Raw genomic sequence first — 13,084 nt, forward strand, 5'->3', positions numbered from 1 at the left:
CTGCGAGCCTCAGCGGAACAAAAAGCGGTCGGCGAGCGCAGCTCCAGACATGACCCGGGTCAGGCTTGATTTACGGCTTAGTCGATTTGCGAAGCCGCCGTCAGTTCTGTAAACAGGAGGCTGCCGGCTGCATTGAGCAGAAGGGGGAGATTAGCATATTAATGCGGCGCTCGCTAATCGCCTCCCCCTCTCCTCCCCTCCCCGCCGAAGGAAGGAAGGGACTGGCAGGGCACTGCCTGCTCGGGGCTGGCCGAGGATGGAGGCAGCGCCCGTTCTCCCGGCGGCCGCGGGCGGCTGCGGCCCCGCGCCCGAATTGGCGGCTCCCGGGGACCGCCGGCAGCACCGGCACTGAGAGCTGAGCCGCCGGAGCCGGGCTGCAGCCCTGCGCGCTCGGGTGCATGCTGCTGCTGCCGGGGGGGGCAGGCCGGCAGGCCCCGCAGCCAGCAGGTGCTGTCTGTATGGAGAAGAGCGGCTGCAGCCCATTCCCGATGTGCTGGGCTAAAGGTAAGCGTGATCTGCGTTGTTTTATCTTCCTTTCTCTCTTTAATTTAACGTTTTATCATCTGTGAGCACTCCTCTTTCCCTCTTCGACATTCTTCGCCTGTAAGCATCCCTCTTTCCTTCTTGAATGTTTTATTACCTATGAGTATCCCCCTTCCCTCTTCCGTTCGACGTTCACCTGTGCACTTAGAACAGGAAGCAGTCACCTGGATTTTCTTTCATCTGGAAAAATGTAACGTTTTTCTCTATGCTTTCAAAAATCATTGCACTGGGCTCTGCAGGTTTCCCTTTTGAAGACTAAACCACTTTAATGCTTTAAAGCACTGAATGTGATTCTGCTGTCATGTACCTTTTGGAAGAAGTTTTTAAGTGGCTATTCACAATGGAAGGCACACATCTCTTTGCTCGAGGTTTTAGAACTTGCAACCCACACCAACCCTCCCTTCAGCCTCAACAAGAGACGGTAACTAGCCACAAAGTATGCATTTATTACAATGAGAGGGCTTGGCTTGAAATTGGGGCTTAATAATAATGGGATGGAAACATGTAAGTTTTTCACACGATTGTCTTGCGTTGCAGAACACTAATATTGACACTGTTATAATCCAGAGAATAGTTGTGTGTTGGTGTGGCTGAAAATATCCATATGAAGTAGCAGAGCGGGGATTCAACTTAAAATTTTGTTAGTGGCCAAAGAATCAAATATTTCTTACACAGAGAACAACAGTAGAAGGCTAAGTATTGTTGGTTGCAAGCCTGACTTTCCTCATGTCCACTTTAATTTCAGTGTGCTTTCTTTTTTGGAAGAGAAGCAGGCTGTGGAGTGTTGCATCACTGTGCTCTTGGATCACAGGCAGGGACTGACTTCAGAACTTCAGGGCAGAGGTGGCTGGGCCAGGGAGGACGTGGTGCTGTATGGCAGGTGGACATAGCAGCTCATGAGCTGTCTTGGTGAAAGAACACTGAATGTTCTTAATTCTTAGCTGTCTCCTTACTTGCAGCATCCATGCAGGAGTATTTAGCACTGTCTTTGTTCTGTGTGCTTTCTTCAAGTTACTGAAATGCTCAGGCTAAATTAACCACTCTTTACCACATGTCAGTATATCATGGTAGCACATAAAGGAGAAGTAACAGAAAGAAATCAGCAAGCTTGACCACTGTTCTGGTGATGTATAACAAACTGCAGAATCAGTCAGCTCTGTGTGTGTAACGTAGCAAGAGTAGCTGGAGTGGCTTTATAGCTGAACCAAAGCTCCATAGAAACTTGCCTGCCAGGATTTACCCAGAAGGGGTAACAGCAATACCTGCACCTACGCATTGTAAATTGGTAATGGAAGTATCGGATGGAGTTGGGATTCACATCCTTGGGATACGGTGAGAGTCAGAATGAAGTTTCCTTAGGAAGAGTAACTTCCATAATGTACAAATAGTGAATAAAATACTTTAAAAGAGGGGGAGGTGGCGGGGGGGAAGGGTTGTTGCCATCTGTTGTTCAGGAAGGCTGTTCAGTGTCAGGGATATCAGTTTTCTTCCTCCTGCTCCAGCACTGGAGGATCAGGACAGCAGGGCTAGCTGCTGTTTGCAGAAGATGGCCGCATTGGGCCACTATAAAAGGTATTGATTTTCCCCCCACCCACTGCAACAACTGAAAGGAATGTAAACCAATCCCTCCCTCTTCCCTGGTTGCTTTACGGAGGGTTCTCAGGACATAACTTCTGTGGTGATGTCTTAGCCAGCCGCCTCCTCCCTGAAATGGAGAACAACCGTGTAATCGCTTCTTATTCCTCCTGGGGGGGATAAGGGGGACACGAGCAGTTACATAAGGACAAAGGCACTGCATCTCTAAGTCTGCCAGTTGTGGTGATTTTCTAGAAGAGATGTACCATCCTCCAAAGAAATAGGACAGATGAGAAATGGCTGGTGTTGTATTTGTCACTGAATGGTGGCCGTTCCTTAGTTGATGGATACCCCGTGTACTGTTCACCAGCGTAACCTTAGGGAAATGAAACGGATCTGGCCTACTTTGATAAGGGCTGTGAGATATCTACAGTCAAAGAAAGGTAATATATTAATGAGAGAAACGTTTGGTTTGGATAACGTTATTCTAACCCTTGGGCTAATCTCTTAAAGCTGCAGTTTAACTGCACCAAAAATCGATAAAACTTTAACAACTGTTTTGTAGCGTCTCAAAAATGTGATCTTGATGTATTTTTTATATATAAGATGTCACTTAAATGGTTCCTTTTCTCTTTAGATGTGACAGATGAAGCTTCTGGTGCATTCTGTGTGTGATCTCATAGCAAATATTTTATTGTTTGAAAATGCTTTGAAATATTTCAGCAAGTTTGTGTTCATGCATAGTATGCTTACGCTCTTGTAGGATAAACCTAAAATCTTCCCGCTCTGTGATACTGTGGGCTGACCTAATTGCTGTTAATTCTGTGTGCTCCGTCTGTGGGACTGCACCAAGGACTAAGATAGTGCTTGCTTTCTTGGTAAAACATTTGCGTAGCCTGTGCTGCCAGGTTTTGCCTCCTCTTTATGCTAGCGTCAATGCAAAGTAATGTTTGTGAATTTGATAACTTAGCTTGGATCTGCCTATTTCAGACTTGAGAATATTTTCATTGGCAAGTGAAGAGAAAGTGTGGATTTTGTTTACCGGCACATTTCTTCTCAGGAAGTAAGTCTGTATTGCTTTCCTTCAGTAGTGATAGGATTAAGATGGTTTTGGCTGCTTCTTTCCTCCCACCACCCTTCCCTTGCTAAGTAATTTGAAACTCGAAATCTCTCGTCTTGTGAAATAAATAGGTTCAATCTTGGTCAGACCTTCAGTGAGCGCTGCATTGGTGTCTGGGTCATTGCATTTCCTCCAGGCAAGTACAGAAAATCTCTTATAAGGGATGTTTTCTTTCTGACTTGTAGAGTAGATTAAAATTGCCTTCAATTTTAGCAGTACTTTTTTTTGTGTGCACCAGTAGTAATCTCACCAAAGCTTACAGATATTAAAAGTTGTAGATGATGTGATGGTGCTTTTGCTTCTAGCCTTCCTTCCCAAATTTTGCAAAGCATACCGTTTTTAGTGTGCCAAATAAATGCAAATTGAGCAGCTGAGAGTAATTGGATAGCTCTGCTGTGTGTCTGTAAGTTACCCACTCTAAGGAGGAGGAAGTTTCTTTAATATCTTCCAAGTGAAGAGCTGTTAAATAATTTACAAACAATAAATTGTTGTGATGTGAAATGCATCACACATGAGTAGTCAGGGCAAAGTGACTGCAGTTATTGAACGCTGCCTTTAGACTGGGAGAGGTGCTGCTGTCTTCAGATAACTGCAATTCTGTTCCAAACCTTATGTTGATTTTGTTTGAGAGCCAGCAATGTTGTGAAATTCATTAAATCCAGCAGGAAGGAGTTTTACCCCATTTATTGCAATCTGTTAATGTTGCAATCTTCTAGAAGCGATGAGCAACTCCAAGTTAAATGGTTATTTTCTGGTAAACCTTGTGATTTCAGGGAACGTTCAGAGGGGACCTGCTGGTGATGTTGAATATAAGCCAGGTTTTGATGCATAGGAGACAAGTTCAGTGCTTGTTCTCCCTCATTCCCAACCCTACAGTCTCTACTGTTCTACTAACAGAAAAATAAGTGATGATTTTAGTCTTGCAGACCCTTGGTATTTTAGGTGCTTGGTAATGGCTGGAAAGGAACACAGCAGTAGAAATGGTAGAAGAGTTGCTGGTGCTGGGAAAGTAGGCAGTTGTTTAGGGTAATTAGTCTCTAAAACAAAGAGTTCTCTTTTATTTGAAAAGCACTGTCTATATAATGTAGGCAGATAGTAGCTGTGGTGCATTAAGAGAGAAGACAGTTGGGAAAAGAAGAATTCAGTCTGTCATTTGACAGTCACTTGTTAACTTGGTAGCTGACTGCATCAGCTGATGTGACACGTTAGCCATTTATTTCCAAACCATAGATGTGTCTAAACTTGTTATACTGACTGGCCTTCTACAGTGTGAGAGGTATGTGTTTTGCACTCGTTTAGACACAGAAGTGTAGGTATGAGAATGCTGATGTGTTTCTATTAGTGGGATAGAAGATGGACCTTGAGATACTTTTATGAGAAAGGAAGGCTATTGCTTTGAGCTTCTGGAGAGCATTCAGTGTTACCTGTGTAATGCAGATGTGTGATCTTATCAGTGGTAGCACTTAGGAAAGGAACTGGTGTGGAATTGAATTCTGGGCTGTCTTTGAAAAAGTGACGCTTATGTAAAACAGAATGTTTTCACTGTCCTTTTGAAGTTGCTTCAGATGAAGGCTGAAGAGCAAAGTCTGGAAGGTGGTATTTAAGAGGATGGTACATTGAAATATTCCTCCTTTGCTGAAAGTTCAAATAAGAACTTAATTGCTTTCTTATTGTATTTAAATGTGGGTTTTTATCACGAATCAAGTAGGAAAAAAAAGTACATGTATATAAGCATTGATACACACATACATACAGGTACGTTCACCCCGTTGCTTGTTCATCTATTTAGCCTAGCAGTAGTTTGTTGCTATGTTTAGAAATTAGCTTCCATAGCTAGTAATCTAAAACTAAAAACTAAGGCAGGGAAGGTTTAGGTTAGATATTAGGAGGAAGTTTTTCACTCAGAGGGTGGTGGCGCACTGGCACAGGTTGCCCAAGGAGGCTGTGGATGCCCCATCCCTGGGGGCATTCAAGGCCAGGCTGGCTGTGGCTCTGGGCAGCCTGGTCTGCTGGTTGGTGACCCTGCAGATAGCAGGGGGTTGGAACTGGATGATCATTGTGGTCCTTTTCAACCCAGGCCATTCTGTGATTCTATGATAATTCTTCAGGTCCTCTCCTTTTTTTGTGTTTTTAACAAAAGGAATCCTGTGGACAATAGGACAATATAATGTGATGCACAGCTTTTCTTGGAAGGACTGTTGCAGTAAAATTAGCTTTTCAGACTTGCTTTGCATTTGTAAGAACAGCATCAGCTTATTTATTAAATCCTTCCATTTGCCGAAGCGGGCCTTAAACAGAGTAGGGTGCAAATGAATGCTATCCAAAAAGTTCTGTGAGCTAGCAATAAGTATGTAGTTTCTTTGGACTGATAATTTAAAAATATTGCAGCATTCACAGCAAGATCTCTCAGATCTCTCACAGAATAAGTGAGATCAGCACCACTATCTACTGGTGAATCTGTGTTAAAGATACTGGGACCAATTCCTTCTGCTGGGGAAGGATGGGGATTGCTGAGCATGGGGTTAACTGCTGATGCCCAGCATGGGAAGTGACACTTTCTTCACAGGAAGAGGTTGGATTTTCACATTGGACGTTGTTGAGCAAAGATGTCAGGAAGTTTTCCTGGGCAGAATTCAGTTCTGCTGAGTCACCGTGTTGAAAATCATCTGTAGACAAACTCCCTTTTTTTTTTTTTTTCATGTGATAACTAAGTTTTGTTCCGCTGCCAGGAGAGGGATCGCTTCCTTCTCCCCAGCACCACCTCTGCTTTCCATGACTCTGTTTTGCCAGGAAAAGATTTCTGATCCTTAAAAACTGAGCACAATCCTGTGGTTTGCTTCTTTAGTTTAAATTGCACTCATTCTGTGCATGAAGTATACAAACCTCTTTACTGAGGTATTGCTTTATTGAGGCAATTCCTAAGGAAAATAATAGCTTCTCCATGCTATACGTTTCCTCATTTTGAGTAACCAGAGGATGAAAAGTTTGTGACATTTGGTTTTGCTGTTGTTGGTTCCATCCTACGTGCATGGAACCAAACATTTCTGGGGAACGGCTCACAGCGAAGAGCTGTGGAAAGATGTGCCAGCAAGTGAAAAACACGATGACCTGAAGTGTGGCATTTGGAGACTAAAAGCTAAGTGTTGACTTAAACTTCATATTTTGTCAAAGGAAGTTGAATAGTTGTAGCTTCTCATATGCATCCAGCATTTGCTGTTTCACCTTTTAGCCAAATGTGCCCTTGAAAATATGGCAGTTTCCTTTCGGGATCAGAAGAGATACTGGAACAGTAACTTCTCTAGAAAGTGATGGGTGATTTTTGCTTCTCAGACTTCCAGAAGTCACCTTTATCACCATGTTCCTTATAGCCTGTGATACTGTGTTATCAGACTAATGATCATCACGTGCTTTCTTGTAACTATAAGGATTTGGCTGAAGCCATCCGTATTTAAAACTTCTAATGATTATAGCTTCTTAATGATGCTACGCTGCTAATAGTTGGTCATGGGTTTTTACTGCTGTTTTGTTCTTTAATAGGACTTATAAAGATCATTTTGGCAAACAAAGCTGTTCTTAACAAGTAGCTGCTGGGTGGATGATGGTCTGCAGTCAAGGTAGATCTTTATTTCTAGGCAGGAGGATGGGAGGGAGCTAGATGTATTCCTGAAGCTTCACAGCTGGCTTCTGAAGGTAAGGAGCAATAGGGTTTGCATTCTGCTCAGAGGCCTTCTGCTGTATCATGATTGCAGCTCAGCTGCGGCCTGTTGTCCCTGCTGTTATTAGGAGATATCAATAGGAATATCAATACGAATCGTATTTCTGAAATCTTAGTGTATTTCATTCAAAGGAGGTTTTGTCTCGGCTGTGACATGATGGTTGCTTGAGATAAACTGAAGCAGAGTTGTAACAAAGATGCTTTAGACCGGAGCAACCTTTTCCACTTGATCGCAGCGGCTGATTCGCGTACAACAACTTGTGCTGCCAGTCGACTCAGCGGCAGCTTTTTGTCCATTCAGGTGTTCAATTGCAGCAGACTGGAATAATATGGGCAGAATTAAAAGGCTGGCTTCAAAGGACTGATCTATGATTAAGTATAGCTCTACCTTTGAAATAGAAGCAGGCATCTGCTGTAGATATCCATCCTAGCCCTTTACTAGAAGATGAAGGTGCTGCTCAGATAGCAGCAGACTGAGTGTCCTTCAGCCAGCAGCATTGTGAAGCTGTTCGTGTGTGCTGCTTTTATTCTATGGATGGCAAGGAGAGCAGTGACTTGTATCCTGATGTACATCCTTCAAAGAAAAAAAAACAACAAAAAAAAAAACTGTTAGGGAGTCCAGAGGAAAGCTACGAAGATGGAGAAGAGTCTGGAGCACAAGGTGGATGAGGAGTGGCTGGGGTCCCTTGGTTTGTTCAGAGCAGGCTGAGGGGAGGCCTGATGGCAGCTGCAGCTCCTCACAGGGAGCAGAGGGACAGCACTGAGCTCTGCTCTCCGGCGACAGGACCCCAAAGAATGCATGGAGCTGTGTCAGGGCAGGGGCAGCTGGGGGTCAGGGAAAGGTTCTGCACCAGAGGGTGGTGGGCATGGAACAGCCTGCCCAGGGCAGTGGGCACGGCCCCCAGCTGCTGGTGTTTAGGGAGTGTTTGGACCGTGCTCTCAAATTTATGGTTGGAACAGTGTTGTTCTTTTGTGGAGCCAGGAGTTGGATTGCATGATGCTTGTGGTTCCCTTCTAACCTGGGATGTTCCCTCAGTCTGTGATTCATCCTAGCATGTTAGTAGACTGAAGTCTGTTCTGTAAATCAGCTGTAGGTTTTAGCAAACGGTAGGGTTTTTCATATGTGTTCCTAAATGTTTTCTTAACACTAAGACTTTTATTTTTTTTTTGCATTTGTGGTAATTAGAGAATTCAATGCCTGGAGTTACCTTGAGTAAAGAGAAGAAAGTGCTGCAGCCCCATTCCTGGTTTGTCCTTGAAAGGAAGGGTTGGCACTTTTATACTTCTGCTGCTAAGTTTCTTCAGTCACGTTGGTGATATGTGTATGTAAGTGGATACAAGGCATGATCAGTATCTCGGTGGGAAAATGCTCATTATTTGTTTTTCCTTTTAGTCGTTTTGGGAATTCAGTAGGCTCAATATCAGATAAAAACCAGAACAAATTGTTTCTAGTTTTGGCTGCAGTGAACTTCTTAGTAAAACCATGTGGCCTGCATAGGCTGGTAATGCTGGATGTGATATTTGAAGTGCCAAGTTAGTATATCTTAAACAGTTTTAAGTATCATTTTTTAATCAGTCAAAATTCAAGCGGAATATTGCTCTTATCTGTCATACCTTGCTTCTTTTTGAAGCTGATGTTTGTGAAGTTTTAAGTTTGCTGCATGCTTTCATGGAAATGAATGCATTGCAGTAGGAGCAGCAGCACTTGCTGTGAATGTGGCTGCCTGGTAAGCCACAGTTCCATAGTTAAGCACTTCTGCACATCATTTAGGTTACATCTGTCATATATAAGCAGTTTGGTCAGTGCAGATCACAGTCTGTACCTGCTCCTATTTAAACAATACACAGTGATTGGCTTATGATACTTAGGTCACTTTTAGCTTAAATAAATAAATAAGCTCCAAAAACTGAAGAATGGAATTGTTTTTGTGGATATTGTGTATTTTATTAATTGAAGACAAAGTGAAAATAGTGTTTTGATCACTGTCAACCCATTGTGATTCTTTTTTTAAACGTGGTGGCTGCTTATGGAGTTGCTTGAAATGAATTTGAGGAGTTTCCATTAATCTGTGATTCAACTGTGTGATTTTAGAGTGTTTATTCAGCACAGAAAAACAACACTCGTGTTTGCGTAATTTAGGTTTATCTCCATTTGGTTATTTTATCTTGAATATGAAGATCATGGTCAAGACCAAGCAGAATTAACCAGAGTGGGAGCTTAAGAATCTCAGAAAGGAGTGAAATTCTTTCTATGAGGGAGAAAATCCACAGGGTGATTCTGTTGATGGTTCTGGAACTGCAGCTCTTCACAAATGAATAATACATATCTTTGAAGCTGGTTGTAAGACAGGATTGTACTTAGATACAAAGTTAGGAATAGAGAATATACCATTTTGAGGTATTAAGGATGCTGATATTGAGTATCTCAAGTACTGTCCTCATTTGCTGAGTCGCAGTGGTTTGTGCATCTTGAGCAGAGGGCAGAATGAAGGCAGCTCTCAGGCTTGTACTCACAGCTCTTCTTTCTTTATGATGTTATCAACTGAGTGAAGTTCAGCACAAGCTGCTGGTTGGAGATGTAAAAAACAGGCAGACTTGAGGCACAATGCTGAACCTCAACTCAGTAGTTTTACTTGTGTACTTGCCTGTATTGTGTGCTTAGGGGTTTGTGAAAGGTGTTGGTATGCTGTCATTAATTTTAATGCTGTTTTTAAAAGAATTGATCTGTGATGTCTGAAGCAATCGCTGTTCTCTTGTTCAGTGGTAGGCACTTAGTGGGAGGTTGTGTGCACTGCAATTCCTTGGAAATAAGTTGTGCTTGGAAGCATTCATTTTGGTTGTTGTGGATGATGCCTTGACCTAGGACAGGTCAATTGTCAGGAACCTGAATTTGTCTGTCTGTGATGTACTCGATGGTTCATCCCTGGAATGGCCATATAAACAGGAGCTGGATTGCTTTTTGTAACTTACTGCCATAAAAAATTGTGAAGAGAATATTTTTCCTTCTTTTTTTTATACTTTCCTCACTGTTCATATCCAGTCTGCACCCACGTTAATATTGCTCCAGTTCTGATGGAATTGAAAACGCAGACTCATTCTTCTTCTCCAATGGGAAAAATAAATACCACGTAAGCTGTTCCCCTTCTTTTCCTCCCAAGGACAGCCATCCTACAGTAAGGCAATAAACTTGCTCATAAAACGTGTCCTTTGTGACTGACTGTGCAGTTTTTTACACGTTTCTAGAGCTGGGACCAAGCCCTCTCAGGCATTGGAGGCTTCCTCCCTTCTCATCGGTATGTCTGCTCCAGTGCTTACCACCTGACCATAGGAAGCCATTAAACTTGCTGTTCTGCTGGAAGTGCACAAGCATGCCCACTGCTTCGCAAAATAAGGGCTGAGCTGGACAGGAGTGGATCTCAAGTGCCTCAGGTTGCTGATTTCTGTTCGTTATGACATATGTTTGCTTTGACATCAATGGCACAGTGTCATTTGGCATTGAGTTTTTCTGCGTAGTATTATTTCTGGCTTTGATTACTACTACTTTGCATTTTTTCCTTTTTGCTTTTACTCCTTTTAGGCACGGTGATGCTATTTGTACTATCTGTGTGTGCTGTTTTGGTTAGTGTGTAAGAGGAGAATACAAAAATGTTATAATAACTTGATTAATAAGTTCATAGTTTTCTTTCAAAACAGCATCTTATTCTTAGGAATATTTTCAAAGCAATTTGTTATATCTCTATTAATATTAACTTCTCATAAAAGCACAGAAGCAAAGAATTTAAATCTCTCCTGCAAGATGTGTGCTATGAGAACTGACAAACCTTCTCCAAAAATGTCATATCGTATCATGGGATGGCCTGGGTTGAAAAGGACCACAATGATCATCTAGTTTCAACCCCCTGCTATGTGCAGGGTCACCAACCACCAGACCAGGCTGCCCAGAGTCACATCCAGCCTGGCCTTGAATGCCTCCAGGGATGGGGCATCCACAGCCTCCTTGGGCAACCTGTTCCAGTGTGTCATCACCCCCTGTGTGAAAAACTTCCTCCTAATATCTGACCTAAACCTCCCCTGTCTTAATTTAAAACTATTCCCCCTCATCCTATACTGCCACTTCTTACACCTGATGCAGTGACAGAACACAGCAAGGTAATGTGCAGGTTAGAGATAGCATGCTGCTGCACATTGTGCTTCTCTTAATTAAAATCTCACAGAAGAAAGCTCAAAAAGTATGTCTGTCTCCTGGCAAATGAGGAATAAAATATTTGTTTTTTGTGGTGTTTTTTTTTTTATTCTGGACACTTATCTGGTCTGTAAAAGCATCAACTCTGGTTATTCAAATGACTTTTTAATATCGAGTATTTTGTGGGTAGTGGAAGATGAAAAATTGAAAGCAGGCATGCGAGTGAAGTAGCTATTTCAAAATAATATTGGAAGTTCTCTGCTTTCAGATGCTGTTAAAACAGTGTAACCGATACGTGCAAGATGGGTCTGAGATGTGACTCATGAGATTGACTGAGATTGTGACTCCCATTTATAAGAAAGGTCGTAAGGAGGATCCGGGGAACTACAGGCCTGTCAGCCTGACCTCGGTGCCAGGGAAGGTTATGGAGCAGATCGTCTTGAGGGAGATCATGCAGCATGTGCAGGGTGACCGGGGGATCAGGCCTAGCCAGCATGGGTTCATGAAGGGCAGGTCCTGTTTGACCAACCTGATCTCCTTCTATGATCTAGTGACCCATCTGGTGGATGAAGGAAAGGCTGTTGATGTGGTCTACCTAGACTTCAGCAAAGCCTTTGACACTGTCTCCCACAGCATTCTCCTGCAGAAGCTGGCAGTCAGAGGCTTGGATGGGTACACTCTTGGCTGGGTGAGGAGCTGGCTGGAGGGCCGGGCGCAGAGAGTGGTGGTGAATGGAGTCAAATCCAGCTGGCGACCGGTCGTGAGTGGTGTTCCGCAGGGGTCGGTGCTGGGGCCTGTCCTCTTCAATATCTTTATAGATGACCTCGATGAGGGCATCGAGTGCACCCTCAGTAAATTCGCAGATGACACCAAATTGGCTGGAAGCGTGGATCTGCCTGGGGGTAGCGACGCCCTACAGAGGGATCTGGACAGGCTGGAGAGCTGGGCTGGAGCCAATGGGATGAGTTTCAACAAGGCCAAATGCCGGGTCCTGCACTTCGGCCACAACAACCCCAGGCGACGCTACAGGCTTGGGGCGGTGTGGCTGGAGGACTGCGTAGAGGAAATGGACCTGGGGGTATTGATTGATGCTCGGCTGAACATGAGCCGACAGTGTGCCCAGGTGGCCAAGAAGGCCAATGGCATCCTGGCTTGCATCAGAAACAGTGTTGCAAGCAGGAGCAGAGAGGTGATTGTTCCCCTATATTCAGCACTCGTCAGGCCGCACCTCGAGTACTGTGTCCAGTTTTGGGCCCCTCACTGCAAGAAAGATATTGAGGCCCTGGAGCGTGTTCAGAGAAGGGCAACGAAGCTGGTGAGGGGTCTGGAACACAGGCCATATGAGGAGAGGCTGAAGGAGCTGGGAATGTTCAGCCTGGAGAAGAGGAGGCTCAGGGGAGACCTCATTGCTCTCTATAACTTCCTGAAGGGAGGCTGTAGTGAGCTGGGGGTCGGCCTCTTCTCTCGTGTCATTAGTGATAGGACCAGGGGGAATGGTTTCAAGCTACGGCAGGGGAAATTCAGGCTGGACATGAGGAAGTATTACTTTTCAGAAAGGGTGGTCAGGCACTGGAATGGACTGCCCAGGGAAGTGGTGGAATCACCGACCCTGGGGGTGTTCAAGGAAAGGCTGGATGTTGCGTTGAGGGACATGGTTTAGTAAGAGCTATTGGGAATAGGTGAACGGTTGGACTGGGTGATCTTTTAGGTCTTTTCCAACCTTAGTGATTCTATGATTCTATGATTCTATGAGATGGTTTTAACCTTTAACTTGCCACGTAGCAAATGTGAAGTATGGAGAAGCTGAAGCAGCCCTGGCTTTTTGTGTGTAGGTGCAAGTTGTCTGCATCTCTGAAATCTGTGTCTTGAGTTTCATTTGATTAATTTAAAATAAAAATAAAAATCTTCTCTTGTCTGTTTGAAAAAATAGCATAGAGTGGGGGAAGTG

General features: G+C 43.8%; 1 protein-coding gene across 8 annotated transcripts in view; it reads left to right on the forward strand.

Moving 5' to 3' along the window:
• Nucleotides 1–398: 398 nt before the first annotated feature.
• PTK2 (protein tyrosine kinase 2) overlaps nt 399–13,084 on the forward strand; it is a gene marked incomplete at both ends in the record, with an annotated part of 141,740 nt that continues 129,054 nt past the window's right edge. For 3 of the 8 annotated variants that reach the window (XM_079533534.1, XM_079533535.1, XM_079533537.1), the window contains one exon: nt 447–504. In XM_079533534.1, the coding sequence (XP_079389660.1) occupies nt 459–504 (46 nt within the window). Of the gene's footprint in view, nt 505–2,461; nt 2,562–13,084 lie in introns of those variants that run through there. The other 5 variants (XM_079533518.1, XM_079533529.1, XM_079533533.1 and 2 more) reach the window with 4 other exon arrangements.

The sequence above is a fragment of the Tetrao urogallus genome (assembly GCF_951394365.1).
Source record: "Tetrao urogallus genome assembly, chromosome: 3".
Taxonomy (NCBI): domain Eukaryota; kingdom Metazoa; phylum Chordata; class Aves; order Galliformes; family Phasianidae; genus Tetrao; species Tetrao urogallus.